Here is a 22,735-nt window from a genome sequence, read left to right as displayed (position 1 = left end):
TCTCTTAGAACACTGACTGGGTGACAACATTTAATAAGTACATAAATGCGTATCTTACAATTCTTATAAAAAGGAGTTTCTACTGATCTACATCCACATTTCTTTTTATATTTTTGGTACGTGCCCCTAACGGGAACTGAACCCAGGACTCTCTGGTCCTCAGGCCAATGCTCCAACTGCTGAGCCAAATTGGCCAGGGCTCTTTTTTAAAAAAAATATATGTTTTTATTGATTTTAGAGAGAGCAGAAGTGAGAGAGAGAGAGAGAGAGAAACATCGATTGACTGCCTCCTGCATGCCCCCCACTGGGGATTGAGTCTGCAACCTGCACTCCCCCAACTGGGGATTGAGCCTGCAGCCGGGCATGTGCCCTGACCAGGAATCAAACCTACGCCCTCTTGGTGCATGGAATGTCACTCAACTGACTGAGACACACCAGCTGGACTGCATCTACATTTCTTATTCCTCTTTTTTTGTTATCATCTTATGTCTCAGACTGCAAAACACCCATGCAGAGAACTTAACACGCCACAATCACTATGCATAATCTCCAGGAGCATCTAATAAGCACTTTTTCCAAAGGCAGAAACATCTTACATCTGTGTAGTACTTTTACTATTTGAAAACATTTTAATAGTATTCCCTTCCTGATCTGATTCTCTCAACAATGCTTCCGTCTCAGGAGAGGAAACTGAGGCACCTTCACAAAGGACTGGGGTTGGTCTAATGCCTCAGAGCTCTGGCGTGTCTCAAAACGGCAGAGAGCCCTCCACTTCACATGTCCTGCCACAGGGCCTTGGGATGGCACAAATGGTTTACTATTGCATGAAGGAAGAAGGACCAGGACCAGCAATGACAAAGAGGGCTGGATGATACACTGATTCCCAGAGTACAGTGTGGAAGCTTGGGTAGACCCCCATCTGGACAAATCGACGAGTAAGGCCTGTGCCATGGTCGTGGGTGATGGAGGGCTTGCCACCCCCAACCTAGTTGTGCTTCTCCTCCTGCCTTTTCCAGGGCAGTTAATGGAGTGGGTGCTGAGAGGCACAGGCCGTTTCTGGCAATGACCCCAAGCTGCCTGATGCCACGCTGTAAGCAGAGCAGTACCATAGACTCTGCCCACAGGGAGGAACGGTGCAGGTCCTCCTTCCTCTCCAGCTCCACAAGCAGCGTAGGAGCACGACAGGGTGCCCAGAAGGCCCCAGAGCACAGACTCACCAGCAACAGGGCCTCCAGCTGGTTAATGTAGATCTCTTCGCTGGCCAGGAACCCTGAGAGAACCAGCTTCCTCATCTCCAGGCCTTTCCCTGCTTCCACCTGTAGGAGAGCGGACCAAAAGCCAACAGCTCGTGAGAAAGGCGGCCAGAATCCCGAGTGGTCTGTTTTCTTGCCTGTTATCTCTTCTTTAACCAATAATTTTGTAGGGGATCAATGCCAAATATATTGCTAGAGAAAATTTGGCAAATACAGAAATATAAAGGGAAGAACAATCACCCATATTCCTATGCTAACTTCTTGCTTTGCTTCTCTCATCCTTTCTTTCCACATTCCCTTATTTGATACCCATCCATCCATCCATCCACCTATTCAACCTTGTAACAGTGGGCAAGATAACAAAGGACCTGACCTCTTGTTGGGGGCAGTTTGGTGGTGGTGGTGGGCACAGTTAAGAAGGGAAATCAGAGTCATGACTGAGGCAGGGCATGGTCACATAGGAGGCATGACGGGAGCAGGAGGCTCCCAGAGGAAGTGATCTATAAACTGAGTAGGGGTAGAAAGAACGGGATGCAAGTGGCCATGGGAACCCCAGCTGTGTAGACTTTCAGCTGCACTTCTGACTATATCTTCCCTATGGGTTCAAATTCACAAGGAATGATGCTAGCTATGGCCCTGGCTGAGTGGCCCAGTTGGTTGGAGCATCGTCCTGTTCACCAAAAGGTTTTGGGTTCAATTCCCGGTCAGGGCACATACCTAGGTTGTGGGTTTGAGCCCCAGTTGGGATTCCTACGGGAGGCAACAGTCTGATGTTTCTGTCACATCAATGTTTCTCTCTCCTTTCCTCTCTCTCTAGAAAATAAAAGCATTTCCTTGGGTGAGGATTAAAAATAATAATATGCCCTGTTTGGCTCAGCGGTTAGTGTCAGCCCACAGACTAAAGGGTTGTGAGTTTGATTCCTGGTCAAGGGCACGTACCTGGGTTGCAGGTTTGATCCCCAGCCCCAGTCGGGGTCATGTGGGAGGCAGGCAACCAATCAATGTGTCTCTCTTACACCGATGTTTCTCTCTCCTTCCCTCCCTTCCACTCTCTCAGAATCAATGGAAAAATATCCTCGGGTGAGGATTAACAACTACAACATAATAACAACAACCACCACAATAATAATAATAAAGTGCTAGCCATATGGTCCTTAATCTTACCCTTGCACCCTCCCTCATCATTTCCTGACTTGTTGATTTTGCAAGGCACAGACCTCAACTGGCCTCCTCCTGGCTCCCATCTCTCCCCTATGGTAGAGATCACACCTCATAAATGCTTGAGCTCTCCCCTCTGCGGTGGTTGAGGCCCACAGCATCCCACTCTGCTGGCTGATTCTTTTTTTTTTTCATCCTCACCCGAGGACATTTTCCCACTTTTTTTTGTTCAGATAGAGCAGGAGGGAGAGAAAGGGGGGGGGGGGAGAGAGAGAAACATCGACATGAAAGGGACACATCAAGTGTCTGCCACCCGCACGACCCAACCAGGGCCGGGGACAAACTGCAACTGAGGTACATGGCCTTAGTGGGAACCGAACTTGGGTCTCTCTGGACCGCAGGCGGATGCTCTAACCGCTGAGCCAAACCGGCCAGGGCTGTAGGCTGATTCTTCTAACTGACCTCTGCCCCTCTCTCTGCCCCCTCCACTCCATACACCAGACCAGATCAATCTTCTGAGTACCCCCACCTTCCACCTGATGCTTATCAAGGACTTAAATCAATACAACAAAATGTGATTATTCTGGGATTCAGGTAGGTCATCCGTTCACTTATTTATCCATTCAACAAATATTTACTGAATGCCCACCAGACCCTGTAGATATAATAGGAAGCAAGCACACAGGAGTCCCTACTCTTATGTGGCTTATAATCTAGTGGAAAAAAGGGTGTAAAAACACAGACAAACAAGTAAATATAAACATAAACTGGGACACGGGGCCCAGCTTATTCACTTGAACACTTTCAGTGGTTCCTGGTGCCTCTCCCTGCCCTTTCCATCTCCCCACAGCCTTCAGAACTCTGTCCTCCCAACATGCCACGGTGTTCCAGCCCCTAAACTTTGGTTCTTGTTATCCCTGCTGCCTCAAATGCCTTCTCCTACCCCAGCTCTTGTCTGAATCCCAGCTCTCCTCCAAGTCTCTGGCCTGCAGTGCCCGCTCTCATGTTGGGGTCTGCGGCACTGACCCTCGAACCCAGTGGGTGCCCTGTCTCATAACCTGCCCATTGATTTTGTAGGGCCTTTTTGTTTTCATCCTCACCCAAGGACATTTTTGCATTTATCTTTAGATAGAGCGGGAGGAAGAGAGAGAGAGAGAAACATCGATGTGAGAGAGACACATCGAGTGATTGCCACCCATATGACCCCAACCAGGGCTGGGGACAAACTGCAACCGAGGTACGTGCCCTTAGCAGAACCGAACCCGAGACTCTCCGGTCTACCAGCCGATGCTCTAACTGCTGAGCAAAACTGACCAGGGCTCGTAGGGCCTTTGAAGTACCTGCATCGCTCCTGTATACGGCCCTGGAGCCCAGCACCATGTGAAACCGCATGATACCCCTAACATGTGGGCACCTAATAATTATTAAGGTTCATGAGTGCTTTCCACTCTCTCATTTGACCTTCAGTTGCCTCCTTGAGGTGGGCACTAAATTTTTTTTCATTATACAAATGGAAACCAACAAGACTTAAAAGAGGGAAGGGACTAGCCAGGGTCACACAGCCAGGACGTGGCGGAGCTGGAATTCCACCCAGGCCTGGAACCCTGAATTCCGTGCTATTCCACACTCTGATCCGGTCCTCACTCTCGTGTTCCTTTTCAAGCAGCAGATGCTTACTTGGAATCTCGAACAGCCCTCCCTGGCCTCCGATGCACACCTGAGCACAGTCTGGGAGCGCGTAAGAAGCCACTGGAAATTTCCTGTTCTCAGTTACCACCAAAAACCTCTTCCTTCTTTTCTTTGCTTTCCTCAGACCCCACATGTTCCTGGTTTAGAATTATCTGGAAATTCACAATTGTTTCTTGAATCTTTGTGGGGCTATTTTTTTTAATTGATTGATTTGAGAGAGAGAGAGAAACATTGATTTGTTGCTTCACTTATTTACATATTCATTGGTTAATTTTTTTATTTTTTATTTTTGGTATGTGCCCTCAGTGGGAACCAAACCTGGGACTCTCTGGTCCACAGGCCAATGCTCCAACCGCTGAGCCAAACCGGCCAGGGTGATTTTTTTTTTTAATCCTCACTCAAGGATATGTTTTACTGATTTTTAAAGAGAGAGGAAGGGCCCTGGCCAGTCTGACTCAGCGGTTAGAGCGTCAGCCTGCGGTCCTGAGAGACCCGGGTTCGGTTCCCGCTAAGGGCACGTACTTCGGTTGCAGTTTGTCCCCGGCCCTGGTTGGTCGTGCGGGTGGCAGCCACTCGATGTGTCCCTTCACGTCGATGTTTCTCTCTCTCTCTCTGTTCCTCTCTCTCCCTCCCACTCTATCTGTACAAAAAATGGAAAAATATCCTCGGGTGAGGATAAAAAATAAATAAATAAAGAGAGAGGAAGGGAAGAGAGAAACATCAATCAGCTGCATCCCCTTCTCCGCCCCAGCACATTCCCCAACAGGGGCTCAAACCCACAATCCAGGCATGAGCACTAGGAACTGAACTGCAACCTTTTTTTTAATATCCTCACCTGAGAACATTTTTGCATTTATCTTCAGATAGAGCGGGAGGGAGAGAGAGGGGAAGAGAAAGAGAGAAACATCGATGTGAGAGAGACACATCAACTGGTTGCCACCCACACGACCCCAACTGGGGCTGGGGACAAACCAACTGAGGTACGTGCCCTTAGCGGGAACTGAACCCGGGACTCTTTGGTCCGCGGCCGACACTCTAACTGCTGAACCAAACCAGCCAGGGCTGAAGTGCAACCTTTTTTCGGTGGATGAGACACTTCAACAAACTGAGCAACCCAGCCAGGGCTCATTGGTTGATTCTTGTATGTGCCCTGACTGAGGATCGAACCCACAACTTTGGTGTATCAGGACAACACTCTAACCAACTGAGCTACCTGGCCGACAGGGCTCAACCTTAACTCATTCACACCTCCCTAGGTGCCAGGTACTGGAAATACAGGTGAAGGAGACGGCTCTGTCCCAAAGAGCCCTCCAGAGGAGCCCATGTGCCCAGAATCCCCATGGTGAGTTCTCTAAAAAGCTCAGGCTCCCCCAGCACAGGAAAGCTGCCTCCTCAGTGACACCATCCCCACTTCCTCTCCAAGGGGAGCTTATGAAATGCAGCCTCGGTGGGCTCCTTCATCCCCAGCCTTTTACACAATCTGCTAGTCTCAAAGTCTGTCAGCTTGAGGCCCCCAAATCCGAGAGGTCAAGTCACTCTGGTAGGGAAGTAAGGCTGAGCCAGCTGGGGCCTAGTCTACTACAGTAAGGGCTAACAACAGCTTCCAAAGGTTTGGTTCTCTGCCAAGCCAAGACACAATCCGACAGACCAGCTCTGATCTCCTCCAAGACAACGAGGACTGAAGAGGCAGAGCTACCTGTGATTCGGAACCCTGGGCCAAGCGGCTTCACATCAGAACTCAGCTCATGGGCCACACCAGTTTGCAAGGAGCACCCAGCGGGGTCTGCTCAGAGCAGATGCCCTGGGTCTAGGGGCTGTGTCCATGCCAAGCATCATCTGCAGGTCAACGAGCCCTTCTCTATGTAGAGACAATGCAGGGACATCCACCACTCTCTCCTCTCCTCGGTGCTAGGCACTGGGAAGGTCAGCAAATGTCTCAGCAGAGAGGACATGGGCAACTGCTGGGGGGACAGACAAAGTCCAAATTCCACTCTCCTAAGGGAGGATCCCTGTATTCTGGGCTCCCAGCTGTCTGAACCTTTGGCAGGCCCCGTGGGATCCAGCAGTCTTTCCAACTTCAAGTGTTCAGATCCCACCTTTGCAGCTTTAGCACACTTACACCCCCCTGCACTAGTCTTTACCTAATCTTGTTCTTCACAACTGCCTTCTTCAAAGCACGGCCTTACCCCATGTATGGCATTTGAAATCATAAGACATATAAATCATATTTTTTCTGATGTACATTAAAATATATACCTAACTATTAAAGTGCAAAATACATGCCCAGATGCCACCTAAAACCATCTCTCAAATCATCACGTATGTGGCCCCCACTTCAGGAAACACTCAAGTAGGGACCAGATGCATGGCCATCACTGCCCATGGAGGGAGATGAGACCTGGGCAGATGAAACAGAAATGTAGGCATTTCAGACAATCCATTAAAAATCAACACAGAAGAACACCTGAAGGGTTACTCTGCATTATAAAAAGATTTTTATTCCTGACAAATGACTTCCCTTAAATAGCAGCATTTATATCGAAAGGACCCTATTAGCTCTACGTACCTTTAAATAGAATTGTATCAAAGATTTTTGGAAAGTATAACACTTTACAGCTGGGAGGTGATGTTGCGATCGACATTCACATTACAGATCATTAACTCCTCAAAGGGAAGTGTGGGTTGAAAGACATAGCAAGCCCCTGCTCTGGGGAAAACCACTGCCATCTCCACATCTGTCTCCCAGGAAGATGAAGCAGCTCGAAAATTACACTGAAAACGGCTGATTTTTAGGACTGGCATCTGGACACATGCTCAGGAGAATATGAGGACTATTTAAGGTAAGTACTCCTGAAGTAAAGTAATAGAAAAGAGAGAACTGTCTTGGATTCCTACCAGCTGCTGAAAAGAGTCTATCTTGCAAGAGCGTGCCAAGATGGTCCGCAGCCCAGGACAGGAGCTCACGTTCCAGAAATGCCCATTGACCATGCACGTGCCCACATACACATGTGCAGGTGCACACACATGCACCCAGTCCAGCCCTGACTCAACTAGAAGTGGTCTCTCCTCCTCTGAATTTAGTCCCCTTTTATCAGAACCCTTCTCATGGCCCTGACTCCTTTCTCATTATATTCCTATTACCTGTGCACTTGGCCCCTCAACCTGAACTGTGAACTCTGTGATCAAGGGCCACACATTGTTCATCTCATCTCCTCCCCTGGCCAGAGAGTGCTTTGAATAGAACACAACCTGACAGTGTTTGCTAAATCAATCAATGAGCCTTCTTCATCTCTCTCCAGGCAGCTTGTCTTTTCCCTCTAAAGACAGCCAAGCCTGGTAGAGGAGGAAGGCATCCTAGAGGTGTTCAGAATGAGACAAGGGGTCTGGAATTCCCCAACACTCATGAAAGGCCCCCTTCCCCTATGCTGGAGACAAGTCCAGAACACAGAGGCAGCAAGGTAGAGGGGAAGACTCACAGGTGTGATGTGTGCCCAGGACCCCTTGGCATCCATGTGCTATCTCCTTAGAACACTTCTGAGATGGAACAAGGCCAGGGATATGGTTCACCCTTTGCAAGCCCCATCCAGCCTCACTCATTCCACACATTCACTGGGTACCAGCCAAGTGCCAGGCACGGTGCAGCATTCCACAATGAATACAATGTGGCCCTTGCCCTCAAGGAGAATAGGATAGAGGAGGCAGATGTCTCAAGTTCCAAGCAGAATGAAATATGGACTAAAGCTGAGGTATAAGCCAGGGTCCAGAGTAAGGGTGGACCCATATGGCAGTACATGAACGGATCCATCTGTGCTGGGAAGTTTCTCAGAGAAGACCCATTAGAAACTCCACATACCTCGATCCCACACGCTACAGAACCAGCCGGCGTTCTTGGTTCATAATCAGACTTTTTCCCATCCTGTTCCTGGTGGGAAGGCTGGTCAGACCCTAAACGCAGAGGCTTTCATGGGCTCAGTGAAGAACATGACTTACCCCCAGTGCCCGGAGCTAGCACCCTAAGAGAGCACCAGGGGTGGGACACCAGCCACTGCCAACCTCCCATCACAGCTCCTCACTGCTCTGCACCCAGGCCTACAGCTATGCTCCACCCAGGCTCCCCACATCAGCCATCTACCATGGGCTGCAGTCTATTTTTACCTCCATTAGCTCCTCCTCGGAACCACACTGTATCTTGGGTGGGGCAGGACTGGGATCCCCATCTTACAGGAGGGGCAAAGAGGTCCAGAGAGGCTCAGTGACAGCCTCCTGCCCAAAGCACTGCTCTGTGCACCACGCCCTCGGGGGTGCAGTGTTGCCTGGGCAGACAGGCCTGGGGCCCACAGATGGGTGCTGTCTTTTAGGTAGCCTGGCTTGCAGTCTGCAAACTCCCTGGCACACTTTCTACCCGACATCCCTTTTGGCCACAGAACAGAGAGAAGTGAGCAAAAGGCAGAGGTTAGAGCTCTTAGAAGCACGCTTAGGAGAAAGAAAGGAAGGCGGGTTTGGTGTGCCATGCCTCAGGCAACACTGTGTGGTTTCAAGGGGGAGCCCTGCCCTGGGGAGGTGAAGAGGAGGTGACTGATGCAGCCACTCCTCTCCTGCTCTACCTTTAGGGCAACTTCTCTGACAGGACAGGGGCACTGCTGACGAGAGTGCCCACAGCCGCAAAATGGGTGGGCTGGGGTCCAGCAGATGCTGCCTGCCTATGCCTGCCTTAGGAAAAGTGTCTACCCACCTAGCTTCTGCCTCAAAGCCAGCTGTCACCACCCCCTCTTCAACGGCTCCAATTATTTTCCTTCAAGAAAGCTCGGTGACCTCTGGCTCTGTCTCTCTCTCCCTCCAAATGCTCTCTTGCCCTTGCCCAGATTCACCAAGTCTCCTTGCTAAAAAGAAAGTGGCCCCCTTGGACTGAACTTCATAAGTGCATTTATCCCACTGTTGCCATGGAAGCAATGAATTATGGCCTCCTGGTTTCAAGTCAGCCAGCTCCTCTGGGGCAGCAGGCTCATACCACTGCCATGCCCACCAGGTGACTCATGTCACCGCCAGAGAATGCCCCAAGCACAGCTGGCCTGGGAAAAGCCAGCAGCCACTCCCCCTGAGGACAACTGGTCCAGGGGAGGAGGCAGGCACAGCACCTCTCCCCCAGGAACAGCTGCCGGGGTGCACAGCCCCTCTCATTCCCTCACAGGCATGCGCCAGTCCCTCTCAAGCCGAATGAGGTTTGTGCACCAATCAGCCATTTCTGCCGGCACACAGCTTCGGCAGTTGAGAGCTGCTAGCCCTGCCCCCTCCCTCAACAAGCATCCAGGGCGTGTCACGTTCCCACCTTCACGGCCATCAAGAAGGGGGACCCTGAGCCAGGGCTGGTCGGGGTTCCCAGCTCGCATTCCTCCAGGAGAAACACATCTTCATCCTCCAGAACCTTGTCCAGAAGGCCTATTGCCTCCTCTTCCTCTTCCATGGCAGCCGGAGCCGCGGAGGGCAAACAGGAAGCAGGGTCCACGCAGCAGTAGCAGCAGTAGTAGCAGCAGCAGCAGTAGCAGCAGCAGCAGCCGTTGCCGCCGCTGCCCGGGAGGGAAGCAGGCGCGCAGGGAGGGGAAGAGCGTGCAGGGCAGGCCTAAACCAGCATGCTGGCCTCCCCGGAGTCAGTCCTGGCACCTGGCCACCGGCTCCCGATGAAAGGCTCCATTATGAACCTTCTCCTGCAGCCGCTTCCCAGCCCTCCTGAGCGCCGGACTGCGGGCCCGCCTCGCGCGCGGTGCGCCCTGAGAAAGGGGAAGCGGGTCCTCCCGGGGCAGCCCCGCGGGCCTCGGCCGCCTCTTGGCGGAGCTCCCTGCCGCCGTCGCCGACGCCGCGAAGTCAGGACTGTCAGCCGAGGAAGGAGCGGGCGGAGCAGGAGGCGCCCCTGCGCGGCCGCCGGGCCCTTCCTGCTGTGCGCGCGGGCCGGGCGCAGGCGGGGCCCCGCGCTCCTGCTCCTCGGCCGCCGCTCGCGAGGTCGGTCCCGGCGCCCCGCCGCCGCCGGCCCGGCGATCCCGCCCTTTCTAGGCTCGGAGGCTCGCGTTTGCTATTAATACACAGGAAATGCACAACTTGACTTGCGAGGTGGAGCCGTTCCCTCTGTGGTCACCGGGCCAGCCGGCTGGCGGAGGCTTCTGGAGCGCGGAGGAGGGGCGAGGAGGCCGCAGACGGGCCGGGCGCAAGGGGAGGTCGGCTTCCCAGAGACAGGCTTTTATTTACAGCCCCTCTCCAGAGCCGGGCGGGGGCCGGCAGGGGGAGGAGCGGAGGAGCAGCTGCCCACACAGCCTCGCGGAAGACCCGGGCCAACCTCAGTGTCACCTTGGACCCCCAGAAGCCTGAGTCCCCTTCTCACCTCTGCCTCAGGCTCTGACACCTTTGCGGAGGAGAAGCGAAGGCCTGGTGAGAAACCAGTTTCCAGCCCGCCTCGGGTTGGGGGAACCAGGCTTTGTGCAAAGGCCTAACTAGCCTCACTACAAGGAAGCATAGTGTTTGTAGCAGGGGCCACCTGGAGAATGGCGGTGCCACATCTACACACAGATGCTGCTGAGATTAGCAATACCACCTCCTTGGGGCTCTTTTCCTAAAGAGGGGCCTCATCCCAATAGAGCCAGCCCCACAGGAGAGGGGGCACATGACCCAGGACAGGGTGCACGCGACCCAGGACAGAGTGCACACGACCCAGGACAGGGAGCATGGTCAGCCCTGTCTACACCCTGCCTGCTTCAACAGTCACAAAAGCTGAATCCGTCCGGGGGGGGGGGGGGGGGGAGGGCACATTCTGGTTCCTAGCCCAGAGTCAGAGACTGGGAAGGAGTCTGGGGGCAGGACCCGGAAAAACTCCTTCACAACACAACACCTAGGGCAAAGGTTGCAAACTCCAGCACCTATGATGGTGTAGATAACATCAGCAGTGAAGTGAGCCAGGTGAACTGAAGAAACCCCACTCAGCTCCAGCTGATGGCTGCCAGGGACAAGGGGGGCTCAAGGTTGCCCCATTTTGGATTGTTCAAGAGAAGCTGGAAATCTGGATTCTTAGATGATATCTCTCGATTTTAAAATGATGACAGAAAACTTGCATTTCTAAATAACCACAGTGCAGTCAATAATATTTTGATAACTATGCATGATGCCAGGTGGATACCAGAAACATTGGGGGTGGTAGCACTCTGTAAAGTATGTGATTGTCTAACCACTGAGGCTGCACACTGGAAGCCAATACAAAACAATTTTTAAAGTAAACTATAGTTTTAAAAATGGAAAATACAAAATAAAATAAGCCATGTGTGGTCTAAATGAAACACACATCTGTGCCCTGAATTAGGCCCACAGACAAGGTTGCTGACTTCTTGCAGCCGGTGGTTTCTTTGAGAGAAGGTTGGGAGCTGTGTGCGGGAGGGTGATGGGGGTTCCCTGAATATCTCTTCTGTCCCCTTTCCTCGCTGGAATTAAATTCAGCGTCACACACTACCAACCCACCACTTATCTTTGTAAACCTGCATAAAAGGTGCCACCAACTAGGTAGATCAAATGAAAACTCAAGATTCTGGGTGGTGAGCTGCGAAGCTCCGGCCCCACTCACACCAACCCTCCCCAATCTCCCAGCAGCTCCACAACCATATCTCCAGCCAGGGATTCCCTTGTACTCACTCTTCCTGATGCTTACAGCTCACAATTCTCTCTCCCAGTCCATAGTGGCCAGGACCAGCCACTGTGGCTCTTAATGATACAGCACCTGAGCTGGCCATCAGTTTCTCCTTGTCCATCAATTTCTCATGTATCTACCACCGGCCTCCTTATGCACATGTCACATCCCTGTCAGGTGGCAACTGTGTGGCCACAGGGGGAGAGTCAAACTCTTTGGAATACATTTGGAAATGCATTCCAAAGGAGGGTCAACACGTGGACCATCCTTGGCCCATCTGGTGTCATCGCCTCTCCTTTCCAGTGGGCACCTCAGCTGAAACCAGGGCCCTTGGTGGAGCTTCCAAGCTGGGTGGAAGGTTGAGGAGGAGAGAGAAGGGAAAAAGAAACGAATGGACATGGTTCCTTATCTCACCTCCCTTGCAAAGTCTGGATCCTCTAAGCTCTAGGTGAGGCTCCTGCTACTCTACTAAAGCAGAGAACCTGTCCTCACCAGTGACAGGCTCCTCCCGGTCACCGAAACGGAAATAATGGGATTTGGAGCAGGCTCTCTGGAGCTTCAGGGCTGACAGGGTTCCACAGAGGCATACTCTACCCCACACCCCACCCTCTCTCAGTCACTGGTTTTCCCCTGTCCTTGCCCTAACTGGGTTATAAATAGCCAGGGCACATCTGAAGGGCCCTTTCAGCCACAACTCCTCATTTGGTTTGAGTGGATGAGGCCATTCCCAGGGCTTGGGAACAGCCAGGCCTGGCATTCCCCAGGGCACAAGTGCCAGCCCAGGGCTCTGTGCCACAGTTTCTGTCTCCCATCCTACAGGCTCCAAATGCATAGCATGGGCTGTGTCCATGGTCAGACAAGCAGGTGGTATAGGAGAAGAGCCTAAAAGCCCAAGGGGCCTGCTGTGTCCCTTCCCCCACCCAAGGGAGCATGTGGTGACCTCAGAAGTCTCCTAGAGTGTCCCCATCTCTACTCCCCGTGTCCATATTCGGCTCGGTGAGATTGACGCCCACTTCTTCCCAAACCCCGAAACCTCCCAGAAGCTGCTCCCTGAATATCCATGGCATCGCTGTTCTACCCCATTCCAGTTGGCTGGAAATTCCAGTGAGTAACTAGAATGCCCTCCCAACTCCACTGGGCACACAGACTTCACTCAGAGGCCCTCAGTTCTCCCCCTGGAGGGGAAGTGACTCACAAGTCCCAGTGATGCTCCCTCCCTTTCCCCTACAAATGCCCTGAGCCAGCCCTGGACCTGAGCTTCCTCTCTGCGTCCATCACACTCCACCTACTCCAGCCTGGTTCCTGCTCCTCCTCTCCAGAGAAGCAGCTCCCCCCGAAGGCCCCTAAATAGCCTTTTCCCCAAACCAGAGGCCTCCCTCTCTACTCCGCAGCCTCCGTAGTCAGGACATTTCAAATCCTTCAGCTTCCATGACCACACTGGTGCTACTCTGACCACTCAGGGTTAGGTTGGCCCTTCTTTCTCCTGCCTCTTGTAAATGTGGAGCCACCCATTCTGGACCCAGGCCTCAGGCCTCTGCTCTGCCCTTAGAGAAATTGTCCCTTGTCATTTCTAGGCCAATGGTGGCCCTTCACCATCTGCACCTCAGCTCCCAATGTGGCATCTTTGCTGTCAGCTGGCTCTCCTCACGTGGAAGTCCCGTGCATGCCCCCTAACCACATATCCAGACCAACGATCCTTCTCCTCCCTAAACCTGCTTCCCTTCTGGCTTCTCCATGTCTGTTGGCAGGGCCACCATCTTGCGACTCCTCCTTCCCTCAGGCCCCACATCCCTTTTACCCAGTTCCTTTGGTTTTTTTCTTCTTTTCTTTAATACATTTTTTATTGATTTTAGAAAGAGAGGAAGGGAGAGGGAGAGAAAGAAACATCACCCCGCAACTCGGGCATGTCCCCTGACGAACTGAAGCTGCGACCTTTCGGGCATGGGACAACCCCCGCCAACTGAGTCATACTGCCAGGGCCTTCCTTCTTTTCCTTTTCCAAAGCCACCACCCCAACTGAAGTTTGTAGCATCTCCCACCTACACAACCACAACAATATTCCATTTTGACTCCTGCTCTTGCCTATCTGTTCACTCTTGTCCATCTGTCTGTTCACTCATCCGTTCATTCATGCCCAGAGAGACGGCCTGGCATTACAAACATTCAAATCTGGGAGACACGACCTACGCCGTGCAAGTGCGCTCAGCCTTAGAGGATGAAGGACACACGAACAAACAAGGCCGTGTTCTCGCTGAGCAACACAGTGGGGACACGGGTCAAAGGCACCGACCCTGCCTGAGAAGAAAAGCTTCACAGGAGAACAGCTTCTGAGCAGCATCTTGAAAAGAAGAGTTTCCAGGCAAAGGTAGGAAGGTGGGAAAGGAAAACGTTTTGTAAGGAACTCCCGGAGGCACAGCTGGAGGACAGAAAAGGGGCAGGTGATATACTTGGCAAAGTGGCTAGAACCACACCTTGGAGAGTGAGAAGCGTGGACTCCCCCATGGGCAAGGGGAACCCACTAAGATACCTGACACTCGCCACGCCCACACTCTCAAAGTGATCCCATGGCCTTCTCTCTCCCTCATTTTCCATCCCCTATTCCCATCTCCACTCAGCCGACAAGTATTTATTCACTGCCTGCTGTGCACCAGGCACCGTGCTAGCATTCAGAAAACAGCCACAAACAGGACACTACGTCTACCTCCACAGAGCCGACGGTCTCAGGGACAGACTGACACTGCGAGCCAAGGCCGCGCCAGGAGAGGCCACAACCTCAGACCGGTGGTGCCGAGGTGCAACTCTTTCAGAAAGAATACATGGAAATATCTATTGTAATTTAAAATGTTGACACCTCTGACCCAGCAACTCCACTTCAAGGGATTTTTCTATAAAAACATTTCTACAAAGATCTATGTACGAAGATGTTCACTGCGTTGTTGTATATACCTGTGAAAGACTGGAAACAGCCCAAACGTCTATCGAAAGAGGACTGGTTAAGTGAATTATGCTACACTCATAAAATAAAAAACTGTGTAAAATCATAAAAAAAAAAAAGAGGTATATCTTTAATTACCAATATGCAAGATGTCCTCTTATTAAGTAAAATAAGAACAAATTGCATAACAGTACCAATAGTATGAAATACAATCTCACTTCACACACACACACACACACACACACACACACACAAATATGTTACATGGAAAAATAAGGAGACACATAAAATATACAACCAATTCTTAACAGAAGTTCTCTCTGTGGGATGGAACTTGAGACTTTCTATATTATATAGTTCTGTAAAGTTAGGATTTTTAGTGATGTAATCAGAAAAAATAAAGAAGTTAAAAAAAGAAGTGGGGTAAGTGCTATAATTGGGAAAGTACAGTGAGCTCTGGGGGCACAAGACATGCATATCTGACAGAGCACAAGGGGGAGTCATGGAAGGCTCTCTGGAGGAGGTGACATTAAAATTCATACCTGAAAATGAACAGGGGTTAGCCAAGCGAGTGGGGGGTGGGGGGCAGACAGGACTGTGTGAGGCAAAATGAAATGAGTTCAGTCTGGGTGGCGAGTGTTTATTCATTCATTCATTCAACCAATATTTACTGAGAATCCACTGTGTGCCAGGCACAGTTCTAGGCACGGAAATTTGCAATGAGCAAATGTTTTGTTCCAAAACTGACAAAGTTTGCAGAGCTCACATTCTACTTTGGGGGGTAGAGGTAGCAGGGGTCAAGTGGTCAGGTCAGGCAGGGCCTTGACAGCGCTACAAGACAAAGGGAAGGCACTGGAGAGCTTTAAGCATGGAGTGTGATATGACCATTCTTCAGTGCATTCTACCACTGACATCAGGTTACTCTTTCTAAAACGTTGCTCACCCTGGGCTCGGCAGGAAGTCAAGTCAGCCCAAACAAGGGCAGTGGTGTTCCTGCTGATGACTCAACAGATCCAACTGTTGATAACAACTTCTGCTGCTTACGGTCTCCTGAAGACCAGGCAGTTTCACCTTTGGGCCTTGTCCTGGGCTTGGAGCCTCTTCTCATTCCCTCTCAACGTTCTTGGCAGAAGCTCAAGCCCCACCTCTAGATTTTCTGGAGCTCAGTATACCCTGGGCCAAAGAGAACTGACCCCACGGGGCCACTGCCAGGGGTAGGTGGAGTCCGCTGCAGCTGCAGATGGAATCAGATTCATCAACTTCCTGATAATTGTGCTCCTCCCTCTGCTGTCTCTTTCTCTGTGATAGTAGAAGTGATTCCAAAAATCCTACATAGAGTTCAATTACAAAGCAAATGTTGGGTATAAGCCAGGACATGACACTGTTTATACAGTAAAACAAAGAAACAAAAACGAAGCCAAAAAACTCCCCTGGATTCTGGATTTGAATCTTCTCTCTGCCTCTTGCCAGTTGTGTGACCCTGGGCAAGTCATTCAAACTCTGGGCCCCAGTTCCCTCTTCTGTAAAATGAGGACAATTATAGCACCAACTCCAGGGCTGCAGTGGGGACTAGTACACACAGGGCAGTGCCTGCCATGAGTCAAGCGCTCAGTAGGCACCAACTATTTTCCTTGGCAGTGGGAGCGGGCTGTGGAGAGTCCAGAAGGGAGGAGCCCCCGCCACTCCCAGCTGCACCTCCCACCTCCTCCCATGAGCCCAGTCCTCCAGCCACACCAGACCATCGTCATCCTCCTTCCCTTAAACCTCCAGAGGTTTCCCCACATGCCAGAACTTACACCTGTATCTAGAATGTCCTTCCCGATCAGTGCCCAGGCGGAACACTACGGACTCTCTGAGGCTGTCTCCTACATGCTCCCCTTCCCGATTCCCCCACCTGAGGTCACATGACCCCCCTCGGACCTTGGACTTCTCTCAAGGTTTGTTGCACAGATGTTGAAATAGAGGGAGCGTATCTCTCACTGTGTGGGTGTGTGCACGTGTGTATATGTGTACAAGGGGGGTAAGGGGCAAATCCTGTTCGCGCTAATTCCCCACAGTATCCAGACCCATACCTTGTAAACAGTAGGTGCCCAGAAAATACTTAGTGAGTGGAAATGACTCCAGGAGGCTTATAGGGCGAGGCAGAGTCTCCCAAGAAGATAAAATAAGGGTTCAGGGGAGGTAGGTGGTTCTTATAAAAATGGGTCATATGATGTGTGGGCTCCAGGCTAAAGGCAAACCGAAGTCACACAGTCCTACCAGAGAGAGACTCTCCTCTCTACCTTATGTCATCAACTCGGCTGGAATCCTTCCTCGGCCTAGAAGCCAACAGTCACAGGGTCCTAGCAGAACACTACGGACTTTCTGGAAGCTGATTGCCGGTCCCGCTGCTGGACAATTCTAACACTTGAAATACTCTTAATATTTACTCAAATCTTACCGCATGGTAATTCTATTCTCATTCTGCCCTCCAGGGCAACACAAGATAACTTTCTTTCATTTTAATCGGGTAATACTTTCACCACCTTCAAAGGGCGCAGAGTCGCAGCACCCTCCCTAGCGTGTAGCCTGCTGGGACCCTGTGACTGCTGGCTGCGCCTTGGCCCTAGGATCCTACATCATCAGAAACCGGATTCATAGAAACCATCCAGGCAACGTGAATGCTCTGACTTACCTTCTCTGGGAGACCCCTCGCCTTGCCCCGCAAGCCTCCACGGTCATTGCCACTCACTGTCTTCTGTGCGCACCTACCTTTACCCGCTTAGTAAAGGCCGAAGGTCTCCTGAAGGGCCCCTCCTCCCAGGATGACTGTTCTAGACCCTCACGTTTCGAACCTCCTTCTGGACCAGTGGTTCTCACCCAGGGGTGATTTTGCTTCCGTGGAGATGTTTGGCAACGCCTGGAGACGTTTCTGGTTGTCACACTGGGCTTTGCTACTGGCACCCAGAGGGCTGAGGCCAGAGACGCTGCCATGCACAGGACAAGCTCCCACAAAGAATTGCCTGGCCGTTGCCAGAGCACATACTCTGCTCCAGACATACTCCAGAAGCAGACACAGCCCGAGGAGGGGTAAGCAGGTACCAGTGCCAACACAGCGGGCCAGACTCCCCTCCTTCCTTAGCTCACAAACCCTCGTGGTAAGGCAGTGTCCAGCAAGGTGGGCTGAGGGGGAGCACCCTCACAGCGGGGCCAGGGAGCAGGGAGGGCAGATTATAGCCAAGTGGGAAATGGCTCCAGGTAACTCTACCTTCCTTCCAAGCAACTGGGTCTCTGTGCCTCGCTTTCCCCTGAGTCCCCCACAGTGGCACCCTCTAGAGGGGGCCTTCGCCGGGCAGGAATGCCACTGGGAGCAGAGCCGCTTCTGCTCAGACTAGCGCAGGGACAGGAGGTCCAAGAGCAGCCAGAGTGAGGGGCTCCTGCAGAACTTCAGCTCAACCACCACCGGGGGAGCAGGTCTTCTGTGGGGCAACACTAAGCATTTTCCCGGCCGTAAGCCCTTGGTTCTTGCAGCAGCCTTCCAGAGAGGAGGCATGTGCTCATCTGCGGGTGAGGGGAATGAGACTACAGGTTGCCCAAAGCCACACAGCCAGAGAGACGTAAGACAAGGTGCTAAGGCTCCTGTCCTGGAGAGGTCATAGAGAGCAGCGGTGACAAGTAACCCCCCCCCCCAATGACCAGCTGTGGGACCTTCGGAGGGTATGTGACCTCTTTGATCCTTAGAAGTCACATACCTCAATACCACATACCCAATAGGGCCATAACGGCGCCACAAGGTTGTGGTGAGGACTTAAAGAGTCAGTATTTATAAGGTGCTAGAACAGTGCCCGGCATTTAGCAAGCGCTGTGAAAGTGTTTCTATTCTTTCTCTTCTATTCCTTTTCTTCCTTCTGCCATACAGGCAGGAGGGTGAGGGTCTGTGTGGCCCTCCATATAGAAGCCACCAGTGCACAGTCCACAGGAGCATGTCCATGTGAAAGAAGGCGCTAGCACCCTCTAGTGGAGAAACTAGGTGACAATGATGGAAGAGTCCTTGGGATAGGAGCCAGCCTGCTGCTGGGATGTCCTCTGACCTTCAGCACCCCCAGCCTGCTGCTGGGATGTCCTCTGCCCTTCTGCACCCTGGCACAAAGCCCAAGGGCCCTCCAGCTTTGCCACCTGGTGGCTCACCTGTGTGTGGTCAATACCTCACTGTGAAGACCTTCTTGGGGGCTCCCACTGCGCTTGTTTCAGAGGTAATTTAACACCTGATGATGTGACTATGTGGATCAGTCAGCCTCCCTGTCCCACCCCCAAAGACCCCAGGGCTCAAGGGTATAGAATGGGGCTCGCTGGGAGCACCTTCATATCCACAGTGCCTGGGGCCTGCAGGAGACCAGCAAACCTTCTCTGAAGAAATGTTACTTTGGAAGCAGCCTGACTGGCAGATGTGAAATATACCAGTGAGCCATGATCCCAGCACACCGACGGGGCGGAGGTCCCAGACAGGCTGGGAGAGCGACAGGATGCTCCAGGTCAGCCAGGCTTCATCAGGGAAGACCAGCTCCGAGCCAGGTGTGAAAGTGGGGATGGGCCAGACAGCACAGGGAGGGCCAGCTTCTGAGGGTGCTGAGGGTCACCCTCAGGGCACTATGTCTCCCTACTTACCTCCTTCTCAACTCAGACAAGCTAAGGAAACCTCCTGGACCTTAGTTTCTTTAGCTACAAAATGGGGGCTCCCCCAGTGACTGGAGGAGTTGGGTGGCAATGAGGCCTGTGGGCGCCCAGCACAGCACCTGGCACCGAGGAGGAAGCAGTTAGTCCCCTCTTTGCGGCGAGGATCGGGGATCCAGAAAGGGAGACGAGGAGCAAGGCTGCTCAGACAGGAGGTTGGCAGCCTGGAGACAGTATGTCTCTGACGCCCCCAGCAGCTGGAAATGCCGAGAGCATAAACCACCCAACCCGGGCCTCGAACCTGTCCGATGGGCGCAGACTAGGACACTAGCTCGGACGCTCCCGCTCTCCGTGCTTCTCCACTCGCCTAGTAGCAAACTCCTTGTTTTGCAACCTCAAATCTCAAACCTTTTCTAAGAAGGGACCGAGGAAGGGAAGAGAAGGCAGAGATTCGTCCCAGCTTCATTCCCTGAGACTGATCTGTCCCCCAGCCCCATCCTCCTTGGCCATCCCAGTGCTTCTCAGTTCAATTCCACAAACGCCAAGTGAGCACCCCTTGGGGTTGGCCTGGGAGCTGCTGCCCAGGGCCATGGAGATGATGGGGCAGTGACCATATTTCCCAGACAGCAGAGGGCTCAGTGATGGGCTGTAAAAGCTTCACAAGGAAGATGGTGTCTGAGTGGACCTGGAAGCACATCTCCAGCCCCACTGGTTTGTCTTGGGCAAATTAAGTCACTTCTCCGAGCCTCCGTGTCCTCAACTGTAAAATGATGATCACTGTCCCTACCTTATAGGGCTGTGGTTGGCTTCAAATGAGACAATCCATGTAAAAGGCTTAGCAAAAGTCTAAGTATCTGTGATGGGGGGGGGGGGGGATGAGGACAACAGTGGTGATCATTTCAACTCTCCCCCATCCTTATCTTTGGATTCTCCTGCACATCGGAGTCTGAATTGCTCAGTTCAACCTTTTGTGAGACACCCTTTGAGCTGCTGTGGGTATCACAGGAACTACAGAGTGAGTTCGACACTGAGCAGTCCTAGCTAAAAGGTATACAGACTTGATCATTTACAAGGTGCCCTGCTTAACACCATCTCGTGGAAGCCTCGCAACAGCTGTGTGAGGTCAGGAAGGAGGAAATTCTCAGCACCTCCACTTTCGAGATGAGCAAAACTGGAGCTCAGAGAGGGTGACTGACATCGCTCAGGTCACACAGCTAGACAGTGGCAGCGCTGAGGCAACATCCAGCTTCTCTTCCTCTCCTATGGCCCCTTTTTACTGCACCTCCCAAAAGGGTGGACAAAGGAGTCCATGGCTTACGGGGAGCAAGCTTCTCTGTAAGACCATGAAACTGGCAGCGGGATGTGTGCCCCCAGCTGTCAGCGGAGATGGAGAGTCCGTCCCTCCTTCCCAGGGTGAAAACAGGCTGTCAGTGGAACTGAACCACAGGTGGTCTGTGGCCCTGGCCCTGCCAGCTCTGCTCAGCCTGGGCTTGGGGAGAGTGAGTATCGGCAAGGCAGGGCTTCAGGTTTCACACTGAGATCTTGGGGAGTGGGGAGCAGGCTGTAGGAGAGTGTTGGGGAGTGAAGAGTGTATGTCCTGCCAACACCACAGAGACGTGGCTTCCTCTGGGCTTCCACACTGGGCAGGACTGATCCAACCCCAGAAAAGAGGTTGCTAAAGCAGATTCAGTCTTGTCCAGCAAACAGTCATCAGACCGGGTCCATCAAAACATCAGCAATGTTCCCAGCTCCCCACTCCTCTTAAAAGCTGGTGCAAAAAGTCTCGCAAACAGTAGTCACCAAGGACTGAGCACCCACAGAGAGCCTGGCACAATGCTGCAGGCCTCACCTCAGCTATCCCAGTCTATCCTCTCAAGTAGTTAGTCCTACTTAGAGATGAGAACACTGAGGCTCAGAGGGATTATCACAGTCCTCCAATGTCGCACAGCTAGCAAGAGCAGATGTGCACCTGTCCAAAGCTCCTGCTCCTGCCATTCTCTGGGCTGTTGGAAGGGGAAGACAGTGATGTTTAATTTTGTGTAAACCTAACTGTGCCGTGGGTGCCCAGACATTTGAACAAAATCATTCAGGGTGTGTCTGTGAGGGTGTTTCTGATGAGATTAACATCTGGCTCAGCTGACTGAGTAAAGCAGATTGCCCTCTCTAATGTGGGTGGGCCTCATCCAATCAGTTGAAGACCTGAATAGAACAAACTGGCTGCTGAGTGAGAGGGAACCCCTCTTGCCTGACTGTAGAACTGGGACCTGGGTATTTTTCAGCCTTAAGACTCAGACTGAAACACTGGCTCTTCTCGGGTCTCGAGCCTGCGGGTTTTCTAGTCTGGAAGACCATTGGCTCTGCTGGTTCCAGACTCAGACACAAACTATACATCAGCTTTCTTGGGTCCCTAGTTTGCTGACTGCAAATCTTAGGATTTCTCAGCCTCCATAACTGAGTGAGTCAAGTCCTTATAATAAAAATCTCTCTCTCTCTGTAATGTGTGTGTGTGTGTATGCATTCTATTGGTCTGTTTCTCTGGAGAATCGTGAGTAACACAAAGACCAAACTTTGGGCTTCTAGGCACAGGGTGGCTGCATATTTGGCTGTGGAATGCCCCACTGCCAGAGGCCGGAACAATAGTCTGATTTGGTCTAAAAGTCCCCTTGGTTCCCAAGGCCCCAACAGGAAGCCTGGCAGGGAGGGGACCTGCCTGGCCAAATAAACAGAGCCAAGTAGCAGAAACCTTGGCTTTCTTTCTTCTTCTCTCTTCCTCTTTTTTTTTTTGTTAAAAAAAAACTTCAACTGCTGCCCAGGTACTCAGGAGGAGTCAACCGTCTCCAGCACCCCGATGTAAATAGCAATACTTGCCGAGTCCACTAGATGGGGCCAGTGACACAGTAGAAAGGGCAAACATGGCGCTCCAGGAGGGGAAGTGGGGAGGCAGGAGGTGCTCTGGGCTGGAGTCTTCCCTAAGCTGCCCAAACCGGGTAAGTGCTCCATACTCCTAGCTTTCATGACTTCCAGCCAGTGGTATTAACCTCAGTCCTCCGGTTCCCAAGCACTTTAGTCAGTTGTAGCATCTCTGCATTTCGAAGTCCTCAAACCAAGTTATTCCCTCGTGAGCCACCGAGCAAAGTGGGCAACCACAAACTGAAGTCACTGCCCCAAGGCCTCAGAGCACCAGGCAGGGGCACCTTCCGTTATGCCCGACAGTACCTTTCACCAGGGAATCTAAAAATCATCGGACCAGCACACCAGCAAGCTGGTCATGTGATGAGGGAAGAAACCAGGACAGGAAGCGGGAAGAAGGAGGGAGGAAGGCAGAGCCAGAAGAAAATGGCAAAAAAGCTTCTTCTCTTCAGCAAGTGGCTCTATTTGGCCCCATGTTTT

General features: G+C 52.0%; 1 protein-coding gene across 4 annotated transcripts in view; it reads right to left on the bottom strand.

The window, feature by feature from the left end:
• Positions 1-22,735, bottom strand: part of ABR (ABR activator of RhoGEF and GTPase) — a 188,509-nt gene that overhangs the window by 74,044 nt on the left and 91,730 nt on the right. For 2 of the 4 annotated variants that reach the window (XM_036267646.1, XM_036267648.1), the window contains one exon: positions 1,218-1,316. In XM_036267646.1, the coding sequence (XP_036123539.1) occupies positions 1,218-1,316 (99 nt within the window). Of the gene's footprint in view, positions 1-1,217; positions 1,317-9,426; positions 9,842-15,638; positions 15,851-22,735 lie in introns of those variants that run through there. The other 2 variants (XM_036267650.1, XM_036267649.1) reach the window with 2 other exon arrangements.

Source organism: Molossus molossus, unplaced genomic scaffold (assembly GCF_014108415.1).
Source record: "Molossus molossus isolate mMolMol1 unplaced genomic scaffold, mMolMol1.p scaffold_m16_p_19, whole genome shotgun sequence".
In the NCBI taxonomy this organism is placed as follows: Eukaryota; Metazoa; Chordata; class Mammalia; order Chiroptera; family Molossidae; genus Molossus; species Molossus molossus.
The sequence above is the reverse complement of the archived record's forward strand: the minus strand, read 5'-3'. Positions and strand labels throughout refer to the sequence as shown.